This window comes from Phycodurus eques, chromosome 16, assembly GCF_024500275.1.
Source record: "Phycodurus eques isolate BA_2022a chromosome 16, UOR_Pequ_1.1, whole genome shotgun sequence".
In the NCBI taxonomy this organism is placed as follows: Eukaryota; Metazoa; Chordata; class Actinopteri; order Syngnathiformes; family Syngnathidae; genus Phycodurus; species Phycodurus eques.
The window spans coordinates 11306401-11332749 of NC_084540.1; the positions used below are offsets into that span (position 1 = coordinate 11306401).

General features: G+C 41.4%; 1 protein-coding gene across 1 annotated transcript in view; it reads right to left on the reverse strand.

Moving 5' to 3' along the window:
• Positions 1-588: 588 nt before the first annotated feature.
• Positions 589-26349, reverse strand: part of nherf1b (NHERF family PDZ scaffold protein 1b) — a 33594-nt gene continuing 7833 nt past the window's right edge. Inside the window, exons 2-6 of the mRNA XM_061700948.1 lie at positions 12410-12580; positions 9047-9200; positions 6255-6298; positions 2859-2963; positions 589-1659 (exon numbers count right to left, since the gene is read on the reverse strand). Of these exons, the coding sequence (XP_061556932.1) occupies positions 1522-1659; positions 2859-2963; positions 6255-6298; positions 9047-9200; positions 12410-12580 (612 nt within the window). The 3' untranslated portion in view covers positions 589-1521. The remainder of the gene's footprint in view (positions 1660-2858; positions 2964-6254; positions 6299-9046; positions 9201-12409; positions 12581-26349) is intronic.

Genomic DNA, 26349 nt, shown 5'->3' on the forward strand with positions numbered 1-26349 from the left:
ACACATACTGTACATGTACAGTAGATGTGGAAAACCCCCAAATAGTTTTACATTTACCTTAATGATTTTTTTTTCATCCTGGGGTTGTATTCTCTTTAATCAGTTGAGTTCTTCACCTCAGTGGGCTCACTGAAAGTAAATTACACTTGCATACGGTAACTGTAAGGGGAGGCTAAAAGCAAAATATATTGTTTCACTGGCCATAACATCGAGGTCATTTGCATAATCCAACAAACACCAGGAAGGTGTTAATTGATGTAATAAATCATTAATTACAGAAGTAGATGCGTCATACCGCTGCTACTTTTTAAAAAAAAATCTTAATAACTGTATGCTGGTTAAGAATACTAAAATGTTACTTAAAACATTGCATTAAATATTATTAACTTAGAACAGATTCAATTCCCAGTATTTTTTTTGGGTGGGGGAGAAATTGTTTCACAGATTTGGTTTTTATAAAGAATGTTTTTATGCATTTCGTGTGTGTGTGTGTGTGTGTTTTGTTCTCTGACTAGTGATCACAACCCACTGGATTTTCCTACAAGAGAAAATTATATCTTATATATAGCCATGTAAATACACATGACATTCATAAGATTATGCTTTATTACAATAGAGACTCTTCACTCGCTGCTTACACAGGCTGGCTCGTACAACAACACACAAGTCCATCATTCATTTGGAAAATAATCGCAATACTGCACAAAAGCGCACAATCTAGAGAAGCGGAAACATTCGTTAAGACATATATGATCTCGAACTAACTACAAATCACGAGAAATGAAAAAAGAAATCTCACAAATTCTGTTTTTTTTTTTTTTTTTAAATGAGCAAATAAAACACTTAAAACTCTGAGAGTCTTAAGTTGAGTCATGCCAAACACAGACTAAAAGATCAGAAGCTTTAGCTCATCTGACTTTCATTTTGGAGTTGATTCTATCAAAAATGTAAAAAATATACATGATATATGATATATACATACATTTTAAGAGAAACCCCTTTTAAAATCATTCCTGTTTAAAGCCATCACTATGTGTTTTTTACCAGTTAAAAACCCATTCTTGAAGGACAGCAATGACATTCATCCTCATTTTATTTATTTATTATCTCATAAAACTGTGCTAACACGTAATCAGAAGTGCTGTCATTAGAAGCAAATATTGACACAAAAATTATTGTTAGCAAGTGTACAGAAATACATTTTAAGACGTATGATCCACTCTGACAGATTATCTGATAAACTAAAAGATACACAATAAACTGATTGTCAGGTGAGTGGGCGTAGCAGAAGGCACGCAAGCACACATATGCGCACATTCAACAGAGTCCAGTTGTCGTTCATGGTTAGTAGTACATTACAATTAGATAATTTGCGGAATATCTTTTCATGAATAATAACGAAGAATATAACATTCATAAAACAGGATTTTTCTTTAAAAAGGGTCTTTCTGATCGTTGTGAGAATCACTGCAACACAAAATGGTGTCATTGTTGTAGTTGTGTGTCAGGCGAGCTGAAGGCCTATAGGTTGCTGAACAGTTCATTTTTCTTGGTCCAGTCCATGGCCGGGGCTCTCTTATTGGAGCGTTTCTGATGGGCCAGCTCTTTCACCTGCTGCAGGCTCATGTTCAGAGCTGGGATGGCCTCCGTCACCACACCCTGGAGGCCAGCCAGACAAAGTGCTATTACCTCCATGTAAAATGCAGTGGTACCTTGACTTACAAGTTTAAGTCGTCCCATGACCAAGCTCGTTACTCAATACACTCATACAGTACAGTAGTGCCTGAGTTTTTTTATTTTATTTATTTATTTATTTTTTAATCGCTACAAGCCATCGTTCTGATCATTTTTGCCTTAACTTGTGAGTAAAAATGTTGGGCAGATAGTGAACAATTCTTCCAAAAGGAGCCTTTAAACTGTTTATTACCAATCCCAGTTGAGGTTTGCTGTCAAAGTAAACATAAAACATCTGCCAACATCTGCGTGTTTGCTAATGAGCAAAGTTAGCCTGGTCCTATTAGTTGGTGTCTGCAGGCCTCAAGCTGAGAGAGACACGCACCATCTCTGTGTTCATATAAAGACTTCCTGATGACCTCTGTTTCATTTCCATGACCTCCCTACCACGTCAGTACAGGCAGGGCCGCAGCTCAGGCATTATATCAACGAACGATTTATTCTCATTTTGCAGTATCGAGTAATGAAGATGGTTGGGGTAAATCTATTGGAGTAAAAATATACTCGTCATTTAGGAAATGTAGTGGAATAAAAGTGAAAGCTGCCAGAAATATAAATAACAAAATAAAGTACAGATATGTGAAAATTATTCTTAGGTAGAGAAACTAAGTGCAGTATTTTTACTCTGTTACATATAAGAAACTCAATGTTTTTATGGAATTGTTGCTCGCTTTTGAGCTGCTCGTGGCCAAACACAAGAGGGGCTAGCAGCTAGCCTCTCCAGGCTAGCAGCGCAACAGTGGCCTCACCCCCCAAAAAAAAAATCCAAGGTCAATTAACATCAAATAAACTAACTCTTGTGGACCCTCGCTATACATCTGCTTAACTCGACTCATTCGGCGCTGCGGGCTCACGCTTTAACATTTACGCCGGCCGGATTGCTAGCTACTGCCACCCTTACCGCAAATATCACTCACACACTGAACTGCAGCTACTGCTGCACACCGGTTTGTTCACTTCACTTGAATGAACTCGCTCAAATGTAAAATTTGGGCTGGCAACACAGAGTAAAAAAAAAAAAAAAAAAAATGGATCAAGCGACAGCTGAACTTGTAAGTTGGGGCACTGCTAAGTCAAGGTACTGTACTGCATGCCCTCAGATATGTAAATGTGCTGTGACATACCTCAGGTGGGGTGGTTGGGGTTGTGATTGAGGCGTTGGACGAGGCATTGGACGGAGAAGGGCTGACTGACAGCTTGGAGTGCCTCTCTGCCCCTCTGCCGTTCACCTGGAAACACAAACATGAACATAACATTACCGTATCTGTGCCAACAATAAAGTCGACTTCAGAAATCCATCCACCCATTTTCTTTACTGCTTGTCTCCATTAGGATCGTGGGTGAGCTGGAGCCCATCCCAAGTGACTTTGACCGAGAGGCGGGGTACACCCTGCACTGCCTGCCGGCAGTATCACTTATTTTATCTCGCTAAAGATAATAATAATAATCATTATTATTATTGTTGTTGTTTTTATTATTATTATTTCATATTTTGCTTTAATACTTCATTTTCCTTTCAAATGTAAGACTGAATTGTATTTACGAGCTCGACTTTGGGTGAAACACACAGAACTTCCTACATTGGAGTTTGGAGTTTTTGGGGGGGCTTATTGTTGGTAATTTATTGATGGGGGGTTATATTGGGAAGACAGTGCTACATACACCATGAAGGAAAGGGGCGGGGTGGAACACAACAGGGCAGTACGGCGGTCGCGAGCCAAGCAGTTTTACTGCTGTGTGGTTGGAATGGCTATGCAGTGCCAATCACCCCTGTAAAAAATTGGAGCGCAAATGATAAAACATTCCAAGAAGTAAAGGGACATTTCAATGTACATGTACTGTACTGACGTGCACCTGGACAGAAAATAAAAGTAGTTATTCTATTCTATTCAATGATTGCATTTGCCAAGTCTTGGTGAAGTACCAAACACCCCCACAGGGAGGCAGGCTTGGGTCTGTAAAGGGGCTGTCAAAAGTTTGTGAAATGATGACTATTAAAATATTGATAAAAGCAGACACTAAGAATATACAAGCATTATGAACGCGTTTGTAAAAAATAGAGCATGGAGAGGTGTGGGAGACTTCTATTTAAATTAGTGCAGGGGGGTGTAATTTAAACCATCTGTGTGCTGGAATTGGAATTCATTCGGGGAAAACATCACTAAAGTTCATGAAACAACAACAACAAAAACACCCCAACATGTGTTTCCTGTGAGGATTTAATGTTCAATAAGTCACATGTTTCCGTCCTTTTACGGCACTCATTAACCCAAATGAGCTGATGTGACGACTTCAGGACTTTGCATTGCGGCAGCCCGCTGTTGAAGAACAACACCCCACTAAACATGAGCATGTAAAACCCATCAAAGTTCAAGAATTTTTAACCCAAACCAACACCTATGTAAAGTCTACTCAGTCCACCTGACAGACGACCTTGTGCAACACCACTCAGTTTTTTAATCAGTGAAGGTTACATAACAATAGAGGACCTTCAATGCCGCACAAACAGTTCCTAACAGGAAGGCTCCGTTTTACATATTTGGTTCATATGGTTGCTCACTAGCTCATTTAGTTTTCCATTCACCTGTTGAAGAATGCAGACTATTCTCCTATATTTGTGCAGAATTTAACACTTGCAGTTGACAAAGTTGACATTACTTTTTATTATGTATTTTTATGTCATGTTAACCTTTTTGTGTTGAGATAGCAAAAATACAAATGTGAGAAGCATGTTGAGTTTTTGCACTCCTTCAAATACATCCCCAATTCCAATGAAGTTGGGACGTTGTGTTAAAAATAAATAAAAACTGAATACAATTATTTGCAAATCATGTTCAACCTATATTTAATCGAATACACTACAAAGACAAGATATTAATGTTTAAATTGATAAACTTGATTGTTTTTAGCAAATTATCATTAACATAGAATTGTATGGCTGCAACACGTTCCAAAAAAGCTGGGACAGGTGGCATGAAGTACAGCTTCAGCTGTTCAACAGTCCGAGGTCTCCGTTGTCATATTTTACGCTTCATAATGTGCCACAATGGGAGACAGATCTGGACTGGAGGAATGCAAGTCTAGTACCCGCACTCTTTTACTACAAAGCCACTCTGTTGTAACACGTGCAGAATGTGGTTTGGCATTGGCATTTGGCATAAGCAGGGGCGTCCATGAAAAAGACGTTGCTTGGATGGCAGCATATGTTTCTCCAAAACCTGTATGTACCTTTCAGCATGAATGGTGCCTTCAAAGATGTGTAAGTTACCGATGCCATTGGCACTGACGCAGCCCCATACCAGCTTTTGAACTTTGCATCCATAACAGTCCGGATGGTTCTTTTCCTCTTTGGCCCGGAGGACACGACGTCCACAATTTCCAAAAGCAATTTGAAATGTGGACTCGCCGGACCACAGAACACTTTTCCACTTTGCATCAGTCTATCTTAGATGAGCTCGGGCCCAGAGAGGCCGGCGCCGTTTCTGGGTGCTGTTGATAAATGGCTTTTGCTTTGCATAGTATCCTTTACACATTGATGTCGGTTTTTGATGCAGTGTCGCCTGAGCGATCGAAGGTCACGGGCATTCAATGTTGGTTTTCGGCCTTGCCGCTTACATGCATTGATTTCTGCATATTCTCTGAACCTTTTGATGATATTATGGACCGTAGATGATGAAATCCCTACATTCCTTGCAATTGTACGTTGAGGAACATTGTCCTTAAACTGTTCGACTAGTTTCTCACGCACTTGTTCACAAATAGGTGAACCTCGCCCCATCTTTGCTTGTGAATGACCGAGCAATTCAGGGAAGCTCCTTTTATACCCAATCATGGCACCCACATGTTCCCAATTAGCCTGTTCACCTGTGGGATGTTCCAAACAGGTGTTTGATGAGCATTCCGCAACTTTCTCAGTCTTTCTTGCCACCTGTCCCAGCTTTTTTGGAACTTGTTGCAGCCATAAAATTATAAGTTAATGATTATTTGCTAAAAACAATTAAGTTTATCAGTTTGCACATTAAATATATTGCCTTTGTAGTGTATTCAATTAAATATAGGTGCAACATGATTTGCAAATCATTGTATTCTGTTTTTATTTCTGTTTAACACAACGTCCCAACTTCATTGGAATTGGGCTTGTAATTTGAATGCTATCAATTTGATGATTCAAGTCAGTTTTTATTGAATTACATTCCATAATGTGCTTTAACTATAAATTGTACTTTTATTGTTTTACTCTTTTATTGCTGATTGGCTGGGTTGCTGGTTAAAAAACTAAAGTTATTTTTTAATGGAAAGCATTTAGGGTGGGGCCTTCTCTACTGTGCAGTACACACTGAAGACAATCACAGGAAAGTACGTTCAGTCCAAGTGGAATTTGGTGATTAATAACTCCTCAGAATCCAACTTCTCTTGTAAAAGCAAAGCATATATGAAAGTAACTCTGCTGCCAAGCAATTCTTTCTTTTTTGATCTCCTCCCAAAGGAATGAGATGCTCCATCATGCTAGCAAGTCTTACCTTCTCCTCCGTTCCTCCGTTGACACCAGGCTCAGGTAGTGGACCTGTAGACATGTAAACAACGCAAACGTTATCTCAATGATATATTGGGATACTTTCACTTGAAGACGTGCACCAGAGAGCAGAGAGCTCCACTCGCCTTTCACACCACCAACAGCTACTCTATTACACTGCACAGGTATGAGCACATCATCTATTATTCACACGTGGTTCATCTTCAATGAGATGTTCACTGCTTACTTAGCTGCTGCTCCTCTATTGCTAAAGTGAACCAAATGCCTACTGAACATTAGACAACAACATTTTCTGTCATGGAAATTCATGTATGATTTAAGATCTCCAACATCCAAAACTTTATGCTGCAGCCATCTCTTACCTTCCATCCCCCTGTTCCCTTTACACAGCTGCTGATGGCCTATATTACAGGAGATAATAGCAAGTCCTTCAGTATTAATCTGTGCCTCGGGTCCTCCCCGCCAGTATATGTGTGTGTGTGTGTGTGTGTGCAAAATTACATGTGTATGTGTGGCTTTGCTCAGAAAGAAAACTCTCCATGTCCCAGCGCAGCTCCAAGCTGAGAGGCCACTCGGAGTGAGCTCCTTGGAAACCAAACAAAAGTACTGGCTGGCCAGTGTGTGTGTGCGTGTGAGGGCAGCGGAGTTAGGAGTCAGCGTGGGCAGGTGTCCTCTGAGTAGGCAGCGTGCAAAAAAACAGACGGTTACCTGGGAAACGCCTCACGAGAATATCTTCCCTGCAGGGCCACTTGTTGTAATGAAAGACGTGGAGAGTGACCATCATGGAAACACTCCAGAAGTTTATGAAACATTTGCCCAATAGTTCGACGAAAGCACTTTTGGTTGTTACTGGGCCTGTAACGCTCCACCACACAACTCATCCTTGTAAATACTGTTTATTACTTTCGGGGCGCGTGAGGATAAAATGCAGTATCTCTTAAATAAATGTTTTCTCTATTGAGTGCATTTCTTTCTTTTGCTCATGGGTTGCCATGCCAACAGCTGGCAGCACCATGACTACATGAGGAGAGTCTTGGAGCAGAGTTGCACTATTTGGATACGCACGCACGCATATACGCACACACACACACACACACACACACACACACACACACACACACACACACACGCGCGGACACAATTGCTCGACTACGATAGAGCGCCCCCTTGGGGCTTTCCCAGATACAGCTAAACTGAAGTACATTTGACCCAAAAAAAGCAGCTCCACACCTCTGACCTCTTTGGGTGAAGAATAACAGAGTCCAGTAATGTCCAACTAAATAAACTCAAAAAGTGCAATGTTTTCACTGGTCTTAATCTGAAGAAGATTAACTTCATCAAACATGAGGGGAGGATGCAGGAAATCCAGTGATGATGGCAAGTAACAAACAATTCATTATTGTAGTTAAGTAATCTTTCAAGTACCTGTACTTTACTTGAGTATTTATTTTTCTGACAACCTTTTACATTTACTACCTACATTTGACAAGATCTGTCTGTACTTTCCACTCCTAACTTTGGCAAAATATGTTCATTACTTTTTTCAATCTCTGTGGATGACAACATGACATAAAAAAAATGGACGTGAATAGGAAACGTAAAGTCAAGCCTGGTCTTATAAGGGGGAAAAAAATTAGGGACGATAGCAGCAGTGGAGGATTGTGAACCAGGAAGGTAAGGTATTCGCCAACCATGGCCTTATTTAAAATATAGATATATTTTATATTGTTGGTTACCAGCTGTTATTCATGGCAAATTTGCTATGGCACCCTAAAGACCACCAACTTCTGGCGTTCTGTCTAATCTGGCAAAACACATAAAGGTAATATAACGTAAGGCTGTATTTTTCCGTTGTTATCATTTTGCTAATTTAGCACTTTTTGTTATGCATGCTTATGCAGGACCTGTTGTCAGTGCAGCCCTGTTTATCCTGTCAGAATTTAGCTTGCAGCAAAGCTGATGCCCAGTGAATTTTTTTCTTTTCTTCTGTGTACGAGTACTATGCAAGTTAACAAAAGGGAGAAATTATTTTGTGTGCAGAGAATTGTTTTCACTTATTGTGCTTTTATTAGTTATCGAAACAGACAAAAAAGTACTTTAAACTTTTCCAGTCCATTTCAGAGGCTGTACTTTTTTTAAATTTTACTTAAGGAGTTGAATGTGGGAGGCTGGTTATAGCATCTGCCTCACAGTTCTGAGGACCGGGGTTCAAATCCCGGCCCTGCCTGTGTGGAGTTTGCATGTTTTCCCCGTGCCTGCGTGGGTTTTCTCCGGGCACTCTGGTTTCCTCCCACATCCCAAATACACGCATGGTAGGTTAATTGATGTCTTTAAATTTCCCCTAGGTGTGAATGTGAGTCCAATTGGTTGTTTGTTTATGTGTGCCCTGCGATTGGCTGGCAACCGGTTCAGGGTGTACCCCGCCTCCTGTACTTTTACTAGAGTAGTACTTTTACTAGAGTAGTACTTAATTAAACAAGTGTGACTACCTTGCCACCTCTGAATCACTGTGCTCGCTGTCTGTGATTCTTGGTAGAAAAAGATGACAGAAATACAAGCCGGACGAAGAGAGAGGAATAAAGAGAGTGTGACAGCAGCTTTCAGGAGCCACCAGGAGGCAAGGTCCTGCTTTTTTAGTGCCTCCAGCCTGTTGACAACACAGGGTGTCTCCTGACAATAAAGCTGCAGTGGAACATTAAAAGATAATTGCAGTCATTTGCTCACTCAATAGAAAAGTAACTGCCTTCAGCGTGAGGGTGCAATTTTGTGGCTTCTCACCGGTCAGGTGGGCCGAGGCGGGGACCACTCGGCACCTGTTGAAGAAGACATCGGTGTCGGGGTCCACCACGAGCAGGCGGACCTCGTCCCCGCCGGCTTTTATGGTCGCCACAACCTCGGAGTGTGTTTTGCCCTCCACCGACACACCATTCACCTGAGGAACACACACAGGCACACACACAGACACACACACACCACCCAAAACAAAAAAATAATGATTTTCTTTGTTTCCCAAACAATATTTCTTTGTCAATATTATCACTTTGTCTGCTAGAGGTCAGGAAATCCGGAGTCTGAGCACAAATGCATGTACACACGTTTCTTTCAAACACCAACTTGGACAAACAAAAAATGTGTTCCCACTGGTATTTCCATCAAATATAACCAGTCCTGTTTACCACTGTGAGTCTCTCATGTGACTGAATTGATGTAAAGGTGAAACTTTCTAGTCAGTGTGCTGGGATGAAATCACCATGGGAAAACATGTGAGAAATGTCTCAGAGAATGTGTGTTTGTGTGTGTGTAATTACATCATAGGGTGGACCTGCTTGTCTAAGCCAGTCTCAGAGAGGAAGCTGGACAATAGCAGCCCGGCCAGTAATAGCCGCAACAATGGCGGTGGGCTCCCCACAAAGCCCCACTCCTCAGTGGGTGGTGAGGCTGTCTGGGGGCCCTTGGGGGGACTGGAAGCCCCTCAGCAGTTTAATCCGTTCAACCTCTCTGTCTTCGTCCATATTTTATACAGCCACTTTCTTTTACTCTATTTTTTATTTTTTTTGCTTTCTGCAATTACACACACACACACACACACACACTTTCTCAGTGTTAACTGAATAAAGAAAAATAACAATAAAGAGGTTGAAACAAATAGTATTTGTTGAATTGATTTCTGCACTTGTATGAAGGATTAAATGTATAATAAATAAAGTAAATAAAGGTTTTATGGCTGCAGAAATTTGACCCTGGTGGAAATTTCTAAATACGAACAAATCAAAATTCTACCAGCACCCTCTAACAGGTTATATTCAATCTTAAGAGGGTTCACTGTATTCCTCCTTTAAATAAATGTTGTTTCTCTGTGGTGTTTATTAGTTTGATAACAGATTAGTCCATCCATCTATTTTCAATATCTTTTGTCCGTATTTGGGTTGTGAATGAGCTGGAGTCTATATCAGCTGACTTTTGGAAAAATGCAGGGCACATACAGGTACAGACAAACACACTCACTCTTACACTTACATTCACACTTATGGACAATTTAGAGTCCTTAGTTTGGAGTCTCTGGAATGTGGGAGGAAGGCAGAGTATCCAGAGAAAACCCACGTAAGCGCAGGGGGAACACACAACACACAATCTCCACACCTGAAGCCAGAGCCCGAATTCGAACCAGAAGAAAAACTATCCCTGCGATTAGATGGTGACCAGTCCAGGGTGCACACCACCTTTTGGAAAAAGTCAGCTGGGATAGATTCCATCCCACCTTAATCCTAATGGGAACAAGAGATATAGAAAATGGATGGATGGGAAAATATAGTGTTGTTCACTAGACAACAACAGAAGTCTTAATTGATTTAATTAATTGTGCTTTGCTCAAGGGAACTTTGTCAGTCCTCAAATGTTGCATCTCCAGCAACAAGTCAATTTCCATACTTTTCAAAGCGGTAGGATTACAAATGGTCCCCCTTGCCGCCAGCCTCCAAGCCAGGTCCTGACAGGCTGAGTACTGCACTACTTCCCAGTCCAGAGGTGGTCATAACCCAGATTCTTTATGACACTGATTATTCCATGGTTAGACAATTACACTCCAGGGAATTTAAGACCTCACAGATTGCCTATTAGCTCGCATTCCTCTTTAGGTAGCACTTACGAAAGTTTAAAACAAGATGGTACCATTTTGGTACCAGCCAGGGATTTGAGTGACTCAGACCCTGGGTGACATTGTTGCAATGCTTAAATGTTTAAAAACTCTGTTTTTCATATATCATACAGTATGTTTGTTTTGTAGTTTCGCCGCATGTGTGGAAGTCTGTTAACTTTCTATTTGTGATCCTCGCCCAAGTGGTTTTATTGCTGTCTAGGTTTGACAGCTTTTAATGGGCTGTTGATGGTCATGTTGCGTGCCAGACATTTATCACAAGAGCTGAAATATCCATCCATCCATTTTCTGAGCCACCTCTCCTCACAAGGGTCGCGGGAGTGCTGGAGCCTATCCCACCTGTCATCGGGCAGGAGGCGGGGTACACCCTGAACCGGTTGCCAGTCAATCGCAGGGCACATAGAAACAAATAACCATTCGCACTCATATTCACACCTACGGGCAATTTAGAGTCTTCAATCAACCTACCATGCATGTTTTTGGGATGTGGGAGGAAACCGGAGTGCCCGGAGAAAACCCACGCAGGCACGGCGAGAACATGCAAACTCCACACATGCGGGGCCGGGGTTTGAATCCCAGTCCTCAGAACTGTGAGGCCGACGCTCTAACCAGTCGTCCACCGTGCCGATGAATGAATGACATATCACTTTAATTTTTGTTTTTGGCATTTAAAAAAATGTTCACAGTAGCCAAAAAGATCCATTCTCTTTCATTATGCCTACACCTCCTGCGCCGTTTCAATATTTGTTGTTCTCACAGAGCAGAGACACTATATGCCCGTGAGTATTGTTGTATTCTCTGTTTGTATGTGTTGCTGTCCTATATGTGTTAAAAAGCAGTTGTTTGAATATTTATAATCGACGTCGACAGTCGGCTAATTTCAGTTAGCCTGTCTATGGAGTTTTGCAGTACATGTTAGCATTAAACTAGCGTACTTTAATTGCACGAAATTTTAGGGTTTGGCTAAATATTTTGGTGTTTAAATATACAATGTTTCATTCTGTTTGGTTCTATGTGTCAATTTTACAGTACAATTAATCTGACAAGTAAAGAACTTGAAGCAAGCACATTTGGCCTCTTATTTGGAGAACTCTGCGAGCGAGCCTCTTCGTCTCTCCAAAGTGATGTTATATCTCCCATTACGTGATCGTGAGAGCGTAAGAACAGGGGCTAAGGAATACTTTAAAAGTTTTAATACGTTGAAGTGTGTTTTATTGAGGTTAGTGTTTCAACCATATGTGTGTGTGTTCTATCGAATAAAGGCTTTTCGTAGTCTCTCTATATTGCAGGTGGGTGTGGAACGGGGTTTCAGTGTATACAACTCAGAGTGAAAATTTAGTTTGCGTTGTGGGACTAAAATTATGATAATACATTCTCTATATATGAAAATACATATTTTCGCTCTGGAGTACAACAGCTGATCATTTCATGCTCTTGACATCATGTCACTATATTCTAGCATTGGCTTTGTGGTAATCAGTAAGTACCTGGACTATCCTGTCTTTGGGCTGCAGGCCTGCCCTCTCTGCAGGGGAGTCTTCATCCACAGCTCTGATGTACTGGCCAGGTCGCGCCCGCTCACTGTGCAGGTTGAAGCCATATCCGTTTGCCTCTCGCCGGATCACACACAGACGTGGTCGCAGCTGGGGGCTCACCTCCTGCAAGAGAGCAGAGGAAAGAAAGCAGACATTTTTAATACAGTGTGTGTGGACGCCAGGACTGATGAATTGTAAAATTCCCCAACCATCTGCTCATGAAGAACAAGAGGCACAAAGATGACTGAGAGCTCCAGGGAATCATTAAGCATGAATATGATGCCCAGGTCAAACATGCAGGAGGTTGCTGCATGCTGATGTGCTCAGCATTGTGTTTGTAACAGTCCTCAGGAAAAGAAAACTGCACTTGGGCTCCACGTGACTCCAGCTGCTCGCTGGGAAGGAAGCGGTTCTTGAATGAAAGTGTGTGATTGGAGGGAAGTTTTGAGGAGGGGTAACCAAAGGGGCACTTGAGGAAGGGGCCCCTTCCGGCGTGTTTCGGGAGCTAACGAGGACAATGGATTCTGGGCGGTGACCTTCAACCACCTTGTCTCGCCTTGTCTCGTCCAGTCCCCTTCTGGGATGGCAGGACGCGTTATTGTCATCCAGGAAAAAACTCCTAAATCCCCGGACCACCCTTCCGTTGCAGAGATGAAGCTGTTTCTTTATTTAGCTGAGAACACTGTAATAGATCTTGAATTGAAGCGGTCAGAACATTGGACAAGTTATAGGAGTGACAGCACATGGGAGAGTCAGGACAGGATAACCTTTGTCGCTGTGACCTAGCTACTGCCCTCTGTCAGGGACAAAAATGTACAACCTCTAATTATATTGACATTATTCCTAACCCCTTGATAGAAAAACTGGCGAGAGCCACCATGATTCAACATTTCTTTGGTCAAATGACTGTAAAACTTACTTTATAATTGTTAACTATTAGGAATGGGCATAATAATCGATTGTTCCCGAATTTGGTTTATTGCGTGGAAATGGAGTGTCATGTCATGTGATCATGTCTTGAAGCAACTGAGGAAAAAGGGAGTACACTCTTTGCCTGAAACCAGCAGAGGTACTGTTCAGTATCAGCGAGTTTGCTGTCAACACGGTGGTTAACTACTTTATCCTGCAATAGGGAAATTCTGGTTTTAATGACTCGGTGGTGTAAAGTCAGCATTCGAGCATAAGAATCTGTTTACTAAGGCAAGCAACTCATTCATCGATCCTACCATCCCATTTAAAATAATATTTGAAAATAACAAATCTTAACTCCTACTCAAGGAACATTGAAGTCAACAGTTATGCGATACTTTTCTATTGAGTGTGCTGATCAGATGTGCACCTGTTAAGCACTTTGGACTTTCAGCTGGCGGGTCAATCATTACACTAAAGTGATTGTCTGCGATTTGTCTTCCTTCACCTCAAGTGCAAAGCAGAGCTCTTAACGCAATCCAAAGTACACAGCACACAGGAAAGTGATGACACTCGCCTTTCTCCTATCTTTAGGAGTTAATCCTTTCGTTAATGTTCAGTTTAACTGGCCTGAACCACCATGTTTGTCAGCCTTCTTGCCTCAAGAATTGTATCTACTACATAAGATATGTCTAGTACAGTACCTACTGTTAGTTGGAAAGTTAAGATATTAAGTTTACTACAAGCTACTCTGTATTCCCCACCTCCCCCTTAACTGTGCAACAACCCTGTCAATTTACTGAAGCCCCATTTGTCGTGATACTGTGTCATCAGTGTGAAATTGAGCTACTCCTTCCATTACAACAAATGTCGTCATTATTTTGCAAATAAAGTGGCATCAGTGCCTTGAAGGTAGAAGCTAGAGATGCACTGATATCAATCTTTTTTAAGTATAAGTACAAGTATTTACATTTGAGTACTCCCCAATACTGGGTACCGCAACTTGATAATGCAATGACGTCTTGCAATTGTAGTGAAAATGTGTTTAATTTTAACAAAATATTGTTCAAAAACACAAAACACAAAGTGTTCTTGAACATGGCATAAGTTTTACTCAAATAGAATGTTTTAGAAATGTTTTTTTTTAGAGTAATAACTGGTCATTACTGACATTTTAACATCTAACTTCATATTTTTCTAACCGTCTCGCCACACATTTCACTTAAATGTAGCCTGTAACACAAAGCATTGCAGTTATGTTGTCTTACTCTGAACACATGGGGGCGCTGTGTCAAAGGCGTACATAGATAAGATACGAAGAAGTGGGACAAAGTGGGTAAAAAGAAATACAAGACTGCTTCTTGAGAATACCACAATTTAAAATGACCCAAAAAAAAAAAAAGACCTGACATTTGATGTCATACTCTATCAAACCATCGCTTGGTGGCTGGTTTCCAGGGCGGCCACCTTCATCACCAGCTGAGCAGAGTATAATATGCAATCGGCTAAAAGTGTTGTCACCCGTGTTTAGTGGCTACCCTTAAAGTATCTCCACACAGCTGACATGACTTCTAGCCGCAAGGTATAGGTGAGACTGGTTAAGTGGTACATGTGTGTAATTTTGGTGCATTTTTATCAGAATCAGAATCAGAATCATCTTTATTTGCCAAGTATGTCCAAAACACACAAGGAATTTGTCTCCGGTAGTTGGAGCCGCTCTAGTACAACAGACAGTCAACGCACAAAAGCCTCGAAGGTGACCCAAAAGGACATGCTGACGTGGTTCTGCTGCTCATTTACCTTATTGTAATCTTTATTGAGGTGCACATTGCAGGTGCACAGCAACAATCCGATAAACGCAGCTAAGTTGTTCAGATGTACCGGATGTGTTAAAGCAGAGTAGTGAGGGAGTTTACTGCTAATTACTAACTGATAACTCCCTAACATGCAATCAACTCAAATCGGCGACAACCTTATCTGTGGCTGAAAGACCCACAAAGCTGTGCTTCTTCACTGCATGTGCAACATAGCATGCTTCGGACAGCCTTTTATGAAAGGTTGTTTTCAGCAGATACTACCCCAAGGACTGAAGCATTTGTGATGTAAACAGGAAGAAATGAAGGCAGATGAAGATCACATCATTGATTTTGTTGAAGTCCTTCATATTATCTTGATATGTTGCACTATTCAGCAGGATAATCTGCCCTATTTGATGAGGGAGCATAGCAACATACAGCATCTCGACCCAAATTGGTTCACCTGCGTTTATGCTTTTGGAAGACGATTCTTCGCAATGTCAGGTTTTACACACCCTAGCCACAACATTAGGTTAACTTGAACAATGAAATATACATGACATATTTGAGCTTTTATAAAGATAACATGAATGTGTTTATCATTGTCGCTGAACAATATGTAAATTATATACATAATATATTTGGTGGACAAAGCAGTATGATACATTTCTGCACAAGTGCAAACCTCTACCACAATAATAAAACTATTGTTAAACGAATACACTTCTGAGGATTATTATCTTTGAAATCAATTTTTTTTGATGAAGCTCTTGTATTGAATCTCATTTACAATGTGTAAGTGTACACGAAAGGTTGTCCTGAAGTTTGTAGCAGAATAGCTTGCTTTATAGCATACGGAATTTGAGTAACATTCAATTACATTACGTTTAAGTTACTTATTCATTTCATGTGATGCATTCATTGTACCAACAGTTTAAATTGCTTTAAAGTCAATGCCATGTATTGAAGTTCTCTATTGTGTCGAGTAACATTGTGTCGTGATGAACAACCGCTCAGTGGCAAGAGGAGGGACGTGTTACACAGGAAATGTTGACACATCTTCTCTCAATATGCTTCCCTCTGCGCCGACCAACATCCTGACATTAAAGCAAAACCTGAACACAAAAAACTCGAAATGAAGAAGAACAAAAGGAGAGGTACTGCATGTAAAAGAAATTAAAAAATAAATCAAAATGGAGCATTAACAATGATATTACAGTACGTGTATGTGTTGAACACAGCTGTTCTAAAGGTAAACAATAGGGAAATCAGGAGAGGGAACCAAATGTGAAACATACTGTACATGTAAACAAGCTAACCTATGGGAGAGGAACCACAATGTGTCCTGACTGGGATCAGACAACATCTGGGGGGACAAGTAATCCAATTTAGGCTGCAACTAACGAGTATTTTCCTAATCCGCTTCTTATCCTAGGAGGGCATCCTCTGCTGGTTTGTTTGCCCCCAGGAGGCAAAAGGTAACAGCAGGACGGCCATAAATGTTGCTTAAGGGAAATAGCATGAGCAATGTAAAGAATCACGCTCAACTTGATCAGCTTGCCACTCCAGCAGGCTTGCAGCTATACACTTCATTAGAAAGCCTTCAATTCAATTAGGATGTCTATATAATGGATGTAGAACCAATGAATAACACACAATTGAACTGCAATACAGTTATAATACCTTGTCATGCACAATTCATTCATCAGACAGACTTAGTGGTTTTTGTGGAACAATGAGTGGTGGGAAGTAATGAAGTACAAATAATTTGTTACTGTACTTATTTACATTTTTCAGGTATCTGTTCTTTACTTGAGTACTTATTTATACTGATGATGTTTTACTTTTACAGCCTACATTTGAACGGGTCAACATAGGGTCATTACTTTACTGACAGATGTAACGAGAGAATATTATTATAGAGATCATTGGGATTTTTTGAGGTGGAAAAAAAAAAACAGGGACAGCAGCGACATGTAGGAACGTGAAACACGTGGTATTCATTAAGGCAATGAAAAAACAAATCAGCGAGAATTAAGGATTGACTCCGGTGTACTTTTTGTGGTTTTAACGCTAAACTTGGTCACTGATGGTATAGTGGTACATTCGCCAGACTTCAGTGCGGGCAACGTGGGTTCAGTTCCCACTCTGTGTGAATGTGACTGCGAGTGGTTGTCTGTGTCTGTGTGTCCCCTGCGACTGACTGGCGACCAGTTAAGGGTGTCGTCCGCCTTTGGACCCGAAGTCAGCTGGGATGGGCTCCAGCGCCCCGCGACCCTGAACAGGATAAGCGGCGTTGAGAATGGATGGATTTAATGCCAAACTTATCCAAAAGAAGGAGCAGCATCAACAAGGAGTATTATGAGAAGAAGAATGTGAGAACAGAAGAAAAACTCTCCAGAAGTTGAAGTGAAACAGACTCAGATTCAGACTCCAGCTTCACAATAAGCATTATCACTTTTATTAAGGTTAAGAGTGTTTTGGTGTCATCGTATGTTTTCCATCAATCCATTCTCTGTACCGCTTATCGTCACTAGGGTCGCGGGCGGGCCGGGGCCTATCCCAGCTCTCTTTGAGCGAGAGGCGGGGTACACCCTGAACTGGTCGTCAGCCAATCGCAGGGCACATACAGTATAAACAAACAACCATTCACAGTCACATTCACCCCCACGGGCAATTTAGAGTTGTCAATTAACCTACCATGCATGTTTTTGGGATGTGGGAGGAAACCGGAGTGCCCGGAGAAAACCCACGCAGGCACGGGGAGAACATGCCAACTGCATACAGGTTGGGCCAGGATTTGAACCCCAATCCTCCAAACTACGTGGCAGATGTGCTAACCAGTCGCCCGCCGTGCCTCATCGTATGTTTTCTACTGGTTAAATACTTATTTCAACAGTAGAATTTTTCTTCCACTTGGTCCTCTAAGAAAGTTTGTCTCAAAATCTGAACAAATCAGAGGTCAACCAACATACTGTTTTCCACTCTATTTGGTGCATTATGAGATAATATGACATAATGTCCTATGTAACTTCATACAATTTTTTTTGCGCAATGTGCAGCAAACTGTGTTACTGTTACCAATATTACTATATACTATATATATTACTATAATAATATCCCACATTTATTCAATATGGGACATAACTTTTCATATGTCCTACAGCGAGGTGTCCAACGTACCACCCGGGGGCAATTTGCGGCCGTTCATCGTGACAACACCCCAAACTGCCAGGAACTCAAACTGCCAGTACCCCAACGGGGCCGGTGATGCGAGGGCCCGATTATAGCTGCTCGCATCTCTAGTTATTCTCTGTGTTTTAAGGAAGCTTGGCCCTTGAAAGAAAAGTATGATGTATGACATATTGTGGGCTCCACAATGCAGTGCTCAGTAATATGTAAACAGGATTAAGAAGTGACTTTTGGCTTTTCCCTGTATATTCTTTAAGTAACTCATGTGAACACCATAATCCGAAGGTTGCTATGTAAAGATATTGGCCTTATAGAAAAAATGAAAATGGGATTTTATGTATGGACTACATGTAAATTGTACTTTGTAACTTTTAGTTTTTCCATTCAGAATTGACCAACAAGTGGCATTTTTCCACCCGAGTCATTCATTTGTAGCTGGAAGTAATATTGCAATGACTGAGTTAACATCAGGAAATATAATATGAAATCTATTTCCATCATGTAAGTAAGATCTCCTCCACGACTACAAAATCTACTGTATATAAAACACTTTTAAAACGCTTTTAGAATGATAACAATACTATGAGTTGCCACATCCTATTTAATAAAGTAACCCAAATACTAGAAACAGCTCTTAATATGATGCAGCACGCTATATCACTGTACAACTACAATGGTTACCAAAATATTCAATCCATAGCCCATCCATCACAGTGTGATCAAAACTAAACATCAGGTGGATTTGTGTTTTTATACAGCTGTTGGACCGTGAGGGTGTACTTAATGAAGTGGCCAGTAAGCGCACAAGTGCAGCCTCTCAGGCAGCTAAAGCAGAGTGTGTCCTTTGAATTTCCGCTTCTGCAAGGCTTTGGCATAAAAAATGGAAAAAGTTGTGTTGAATACCAATCATTCCGAAACAATGCCAGGCCTCATTTTATATTCCCCAAACACACGTGAGTCACAAGATTGCCTCTTCGAATCAGACGCTGCATTGACTCGCTCATAGATTTTCTTTCTTAGGAGCTGGAGTTGTCATCTTTATCTCAATTGTGTGGATTGGTTCTGGTGTTGGTGGAGTGCACATACAAATATTTGGAAAATCATTTGTTAATCGTGAACTTCAGTCATATGCCCATTTGTAGTCATTGTGATATCAAGGGAATGGTCCACACCACAGAATCAGATTAGTACTGTACCTCCAATTCAATACAATTTATGCATTCATATTAACACTATATTGTATATTAAAATATGTAGTATATGATATGGGTATTAGCCCCAAAAAAGCTGTATCATCTGTTGAGTGCTGACAGGCTGCACTGCACATTGTGCTTAATGGAGAGTGGTTTTAGCTGCACGGCTGATGGAGGGGAGGCAGTCTGTGGTTTGTGTGAGTACCAAGGAGTGTGTGTTTGCGTTGTCTGTGGGGGGCTGAAGGGCTGCCACTCATTCTACTAGCGCAACTGCAGGCATGCCATGCACACAATGTGAAGCATCTCTGGCTGCAAGCTCTTTTAACCTCATGCACGGACCTGCTCATCTGACACAACTTCTGTTACTGCAGCAGAACAAAAAGAGCTGAAATGTCTAAGTGTAGTTTTTGTTTGGTTTTGTTTTTTAATAGTATCAATTGGCCTCCTTCTGTCCAAGCATCTGCTACAGTATGCTGCGCGTGACAGTGAAGCTGTCACGCTCAGCTGGTCAGTCTTTCAAGTCTCTACCGTTGCTTATTCTCCTCTCATTCCCTCATTGAGAGGGGGCGGTGCTCCCACAAGTTTGGCTCCTTTGATCAGTATCAAGAGCAACTGCACTGTGACACTCTGCCAGGCACCATGGTTACTTGGTGTCATGACAAATCAGGCAGCCTTGAGGGCCTTGTGATTGTCATGTGTCGTTTTTGCCACAGATTAACAACGCCCCAGACGAACGCACTAAATGTTTGATGGCTTCACCATTGTGAACTTGGTCCCTTTTTAACCAACACACTGCAGGTTTTATGCTCTTGAGTGCATGTGGTGCACCACTCTCCCAGGCGGCACGGGGGTGTTGGATTTCAAGCAGGACCATTGGACCGGCTGCGAGGCAGGCAGAGGAGGGAAACAAAGCAAACTACTGTCCCCGACTTCCATTCCAGGATGGGACAAATGCAACAAAAGACCCCAAAGCTACATTCTCAAGAGGGTTCCCATTACAATACGCACAATAGGGGAAAGGCCTGAAAATAGACAATGTCAGACAACACAGCGGGGGTAAAGACTGATAAGACAAAATTAACAGACTGGGCTATCTTGAGGATCTGCTCACAGGTTCAGCCCTGTGGCTAAAGTCTGCAGCACAGTCTTCTTTTTTTTGTAAACACATCTAGATGACCTGCCGCTGACTGACACCTCAGTCCTATCAAACAACAAGTTTTATCTCCTCAGCCATTCTTCCTGTCCTCAACCCTCCACCCCTGCTGAGCGGAATCCCCCAACGTTCCTCTCTTGCCTTCAAGCTCACAAAGACAACTCATAGATTAATGTGAGAGAGTCCAGGACACTTAGAGAAAGTATGAGTATATGAGTTGCACTAGAAACGCATGGTAGAAGAGCACAACTCATCATTGTTAAGGGTATTATGGTACAAGTACTCGTACTCTGATTTTTTTGGAACAGAAAATCTGGCAAAGAGCCGTACAGAACGGTAAGATATCCCACACGGGACATACGTACAGTATTGCGTTAGGGACAGGAACTGTAATTGCCTTGTGACCTAGCCACAAGCTTCTCCGAAAACAAATACAGTGCAGCTCAGCCTCTCCCTACTGCACATCATGGCTAGCGATATGATTTTAGCAATACTTTATGCCAAACGTGTTAACACATTTGAACACGAATCACAGGAATGCAGAGATCGGTGCAGTGCACTTACTACAAAGATTACTCTCGCTACATTCATATGTATATATTATACTACCGCCTGGTGGCCAAGGCACACAGACCAGAAGAAGCACAATGAATTAATCATGGTATACAAACAAATGTGTTAACATTCCTGTTATTCTTGTATGTTTTCATATAGCCCAATACTGTATTGTGCTATTTTTCTCACCCAAAAAAAAAAAAAAAAACATTACAAATTTTTTGGATGGTGTTTTATTGGATGGCTTTAACAGATAAATGTCTATTAATTTCAATAGGGAACGTTGATTTGAGATTACCGTGTTTGGAGTTCCGAGCGTCAAGGAACAAATTAAACTGGTTAGTTAAGACACCACTGTATACATATCTACAAAAACAAAGAGGAGGTAAAGAAAGTCATGTGCAGTTTTCCCTCACTATATCTATATTTTTAAGGTATGTTGTACATTTTTGGTGGTAAAAGAAACACTTCCTAGCCTAAAACATTGAAACTGTAAAAACACCCAAAAAACGAAAAATGTATTATAACACGTTTTAAGGAATAAAATGCACATAGTGTACAGTAGTCTATTACTGTGCATTACTGTATGTTTAGAGTTTAAAAGTTGTTTAAAAGTACAGAAAGTGTTTATAAGAGCACGGCAGAGGTTGATAGGAGAGCGGGGAAGACCAAAGGCTTCTTTATACTCGCGCGGACGGCGACTCGAGCGCAACCCACGCGCGCAGTTTTGAAAATGTACTGCAGTTCACCTCCAAGTCGGGGGTGTCGCTACGACTGGTATTGTCTGCTAGAACAAATGGACCTAGATTACCAGATGATACGTTTAATTATGCTGCAAAATCGATCGAGAAGGCGGCGGCGTAGATGGTATGTAGACCCAAGGGGCACGCTGAGTACGTCATCACAGCAAGTGATTAAAACGGACCAAACACGAGAGATGATCTCCGCGGCGTTCGACGCACATCAACAATTTTTGACGTGTGCCCGGCAAGCTACACAGACGGGCCACGCGGGGCAATTTGTCGGTCACGTGATGCAATGCGGGCGTTGTCAGCCGCGCGACCGCGGGAGAATAAAGGGGCCTTAATGAGAGTCTGGGGAGTTTTATCAAGCTTTAAAATATGTAATAATTAAAAAAATATGTGGTTGCTACTTTTACGGAATGCACCTATTGCAGATCAGAATCTAACCCCCCACCCCCCCACCCGATAAACGAGGGATTACTTTACTGCTGTAAAATGTAGTGTCTCTATTGCATGGTGGGAATGGAGGAGGACAAGTAGGGGTGAGTCTATTTCAGGGTGAGCAGCAAGTCATTTCCCCCTCCACCCCTGGCAGGGCGCGGCCCTCCCGCTTATTGTCTGGCCGGGGTGGTGAACCTTTAGCAGAATGGAATGTGGCATTGTGGACTCTTGCTCCGGTAGGGACAAAATCACTATCACCAGAAACACACCCACCCACTTTTACCCACATGAACACAAGGTCCAGGTTTCAAGCGCTGCCTGGCCCAGAGTGGCCTTGGACTCATGACAGTACTGTACAGTGGGGCTGTTGTTGGGACTGGCGTCACTAATACGTATTTGTGACACAGAGCATTGTAATTTGCATATGTGACAAAAGGAGACCAAATGTTTGCATTATTTCATACTAACAGTTCTTTTCGTGATTAGCGAAAGCTCTTACTTTATATGAGCCACAACCGTTATTTTTCATAATGGTGCTTCCAGCCATTCTGTGACACTTGCAAAGCTGTCTTTACGTTAACGCTCACATTCAAAGGCCAACCTCACAATTTATGAACACAAGTAGAACACAATTTCAATGTGTTTGAATAATATCTAACAAAATAAACATATATTAAGTTTACATAAGCCAAAGCAAAAACGCAGTTTATTTCAAAAGTTAAAATGACTATTTGGCTCACCATGACGTCAGAGGTTATATAATATCATAGTTCCCGGGTCAATTTCAACTGCTATTCCACTGCACTTAAGGATTATTGTTCTTTGTTTCATAAGAACTCCTAATGAGGTTTCTCAGTTCTCTTGCATATCTCTAAGCATTTCGTGGCTGCGTGGTGCTGCTGGCAGCACCACGCATATTGTACCTACTTCACAGAGGGAACCTGGCTCTTACAGGCTTCAACAATGAAATATTAAATACTGCATGTGAACGTGACTTTGGTCAGCTACTAGGGTTTTGTAGCTTCTTTGTTTACTAGGATCTTTGTGCAACACTGTGCAGACGTTTGCCGGATGGCAGATGTTTGTTTAGATTGCAGTCTGGGTCGGGTTGTTCCTGTTGCGTTTTGGAATATTTACCCGTTAATCGTGCCACTTGCATGCATTATATGACAGTTCACATCCAAAATGTTGTTATCCACATCATATTTAATTCTAGTGTAGTATTAGAACACATTTTATGATATTTTGTTTTATTTTATTTTATTAAAAATGATTTTTGGCGGCACGGTGGACGACTGGTTAGAGCGTCTGCCTCACAGTTCTGAGGACCGGGGTTCAATCCCCGGCCCCGCCTGTGTGGAGTTTGCATGTTCTCCCCGTGCCTGCGTGGGTTTTCTCCGGGCACTCCGGTTTCCTCCCACATCCCAAAAACATGCATGGTAGGTTAATTGAAGACTCTAAATTGCCCGTAGGAGTGAATGTGAGTGCGAATGGTTGTTTGTTTATGTGTGCCCTGCGATTTGCTGGCAACCAGTTCAGGGTGTACGCCGCCTCCTGCCCGATGATAGCTGGGATAGGCTCCAGCACTCCCGTGACCCTTGTGAGGATAAGCGGCTCAGTAAATGGATGGATGATTTTATCTTATTAGATTGTTGAAATGTGTTGGTCTTACTGCCTTGCAGAGACGTACAGTATGTTGAGTCCATTTTGAAAGCCCACTCAAGTAACCCTTGCTCTGCGCTGCCATTGATTTAGCTTCTGTGTAGGTGAGATGGAAAAAGCTGCATCAAGTTTTGTGGAAATACGGCTTATTTTGTGTTCCCTTTCTATTATTATGTGTGGTGGGCAGCTGGATGACGCATGTGGCGAGTATGTCTGCCTCACAGTCAAAAGGATCAGGGTTTGGATCTTGACTTGAGCTTTGACTGTCAATGGCTGTATGTCAATATGTGCCCTGTGATTGACTAGTGACCAGTAAAATAAAATAAGCACAGTTTCACCTCAACAGAAAAATTCTTGATTCTTAGATGCCTTACAGTGCAGATTTAAATGATTCTGAATTGATAAATGAACAAAGAGTAAATATGCAGTATACAACATATGTTGATATATTTCAATAATAAACAAACAAAAAAGCAAGCAGCGAACATCTTACAACCCACGATAAAACAGCAAATAACATACATCACTCACTTGTGTCTTGGTGTACTTTACAGACGCACACATATATACACATTTAAGTCCATGCGGCTCTGAGGAACGGCACCGCCTCAAAAATAAGTCACGCCACATCACATGTATGTGGTCGCATGAGACTGAATGCATGATCTCTATCGATGTGAGGGATGCTTGGAATGATTTGTGTGATAAGACTGCGATAAAGACAAATTCAAATATTCATCACTATAGGCTTAATTATAAACAGTCGTCATGCTTTTGCCACTAATTTTAAGACACACAATTGAAACACCACTGTTGGCTTTTTGCAACGCCAAAAAACCTTTGTTGACAAATTGTTCAGTGTGATTAATTGAACTTCTCAATTTAATTTTGATATAAAGATCATGGAGGCGACACAGTGGACGACTGGTTAGCACATCTGCCTCACAGTTCTGAGGACCGGGGTTCAAATCCCGGCCCCGCCTGTGTGGAGTTTGCATGTTCTCCTCGTGCCTGCGTGGGTTTTCTCCGGGCACTCCGGTTTCCTCCCACATCCCAAAAACATGCATGGTAGGTTGATTGAAGACTAAATTTCCCGTGGGTGTGAATGTGACTGTGAATGGTTGTTTGTTTATACTGTATGTGCCCTGCGATTGGCTGATGACCAGTTCAGACAGAGTGTACCCCGCCTCTCGCCTGAAGACAGCTGGGATAGGCTCCAGCATGCCCGTGAGGATAAAGTGTTAAAAAAAAATGGATGGATGGCTAAAGATAATGGAATTAAATGTACCTGTAATTTACTTAAAACATTTAAATACAGGTCATTAGAAAATACTTTTTTAAAACTAGAAAGTAGTCACACGGTAAGAAAGAAAAAATGCATAGATTCAAGATGCATCCATAATCGATATTAGAATCAAATAGTAACCATGTGAATCACAATTGAATCAAATTATGAGGTGACGAAAGAGTCCCACCCCTACTTCACAGAATCAGAGCAACACCACAATTGCGTGACGCGTCTTTCTCTGAGAGTCAAACTGTTATGTTACCTGCTTGAAATAGCACCTTCCTAAAAATATGGCAGGATGGGGAAATTTATAAACGGGTCGCTGCGTATTCAATGCTATAACATCCTTTGGCAGACCTGTCATACGGACCATTTCCTCTGAAAGCTGGCAACAATTAACAAAGATTATAGAGACGGGAAGGGTGACTCCTCAATGTTATCACACGCATGTGAAGTGACTAGCGCACGTACAGTATGTGCAAGACCTTTCAACATGTACTCTACGATAAAAGACAGGCAGCACAGAGTGAATCACAAAGCATATTTGATCCTGTACACACACACACACACACACACACAAAAGCATGCAATAGTGAGATGCCTGCTTCAGTAATACACAAACTAACAAACACACTATCAGCTGGAATTTCTGTTTACTTTGAACCTTGACTAATATTTAACTTGTCTATATCTATATCTGTTACCTTTTATTGTTTTATGTTTTGTGTCATTGCCGTTGCTGCATTATCTCAGGCACAAAACATTAAACTATCAGCAAAATGCTCTTAGCCACTGGGCTTAAAGTGTTCAGTTCATTGTACCATACGCAATACGTCATAAAAATGTACACATCAGCCTTTTAACGCCAGAGAAGCAAATATTTGATACCTTTTTAATAGTTATATAAAAGACATTGTACCGATAGAAATTATAGGTAGAATAAACTATATACACCTGAAC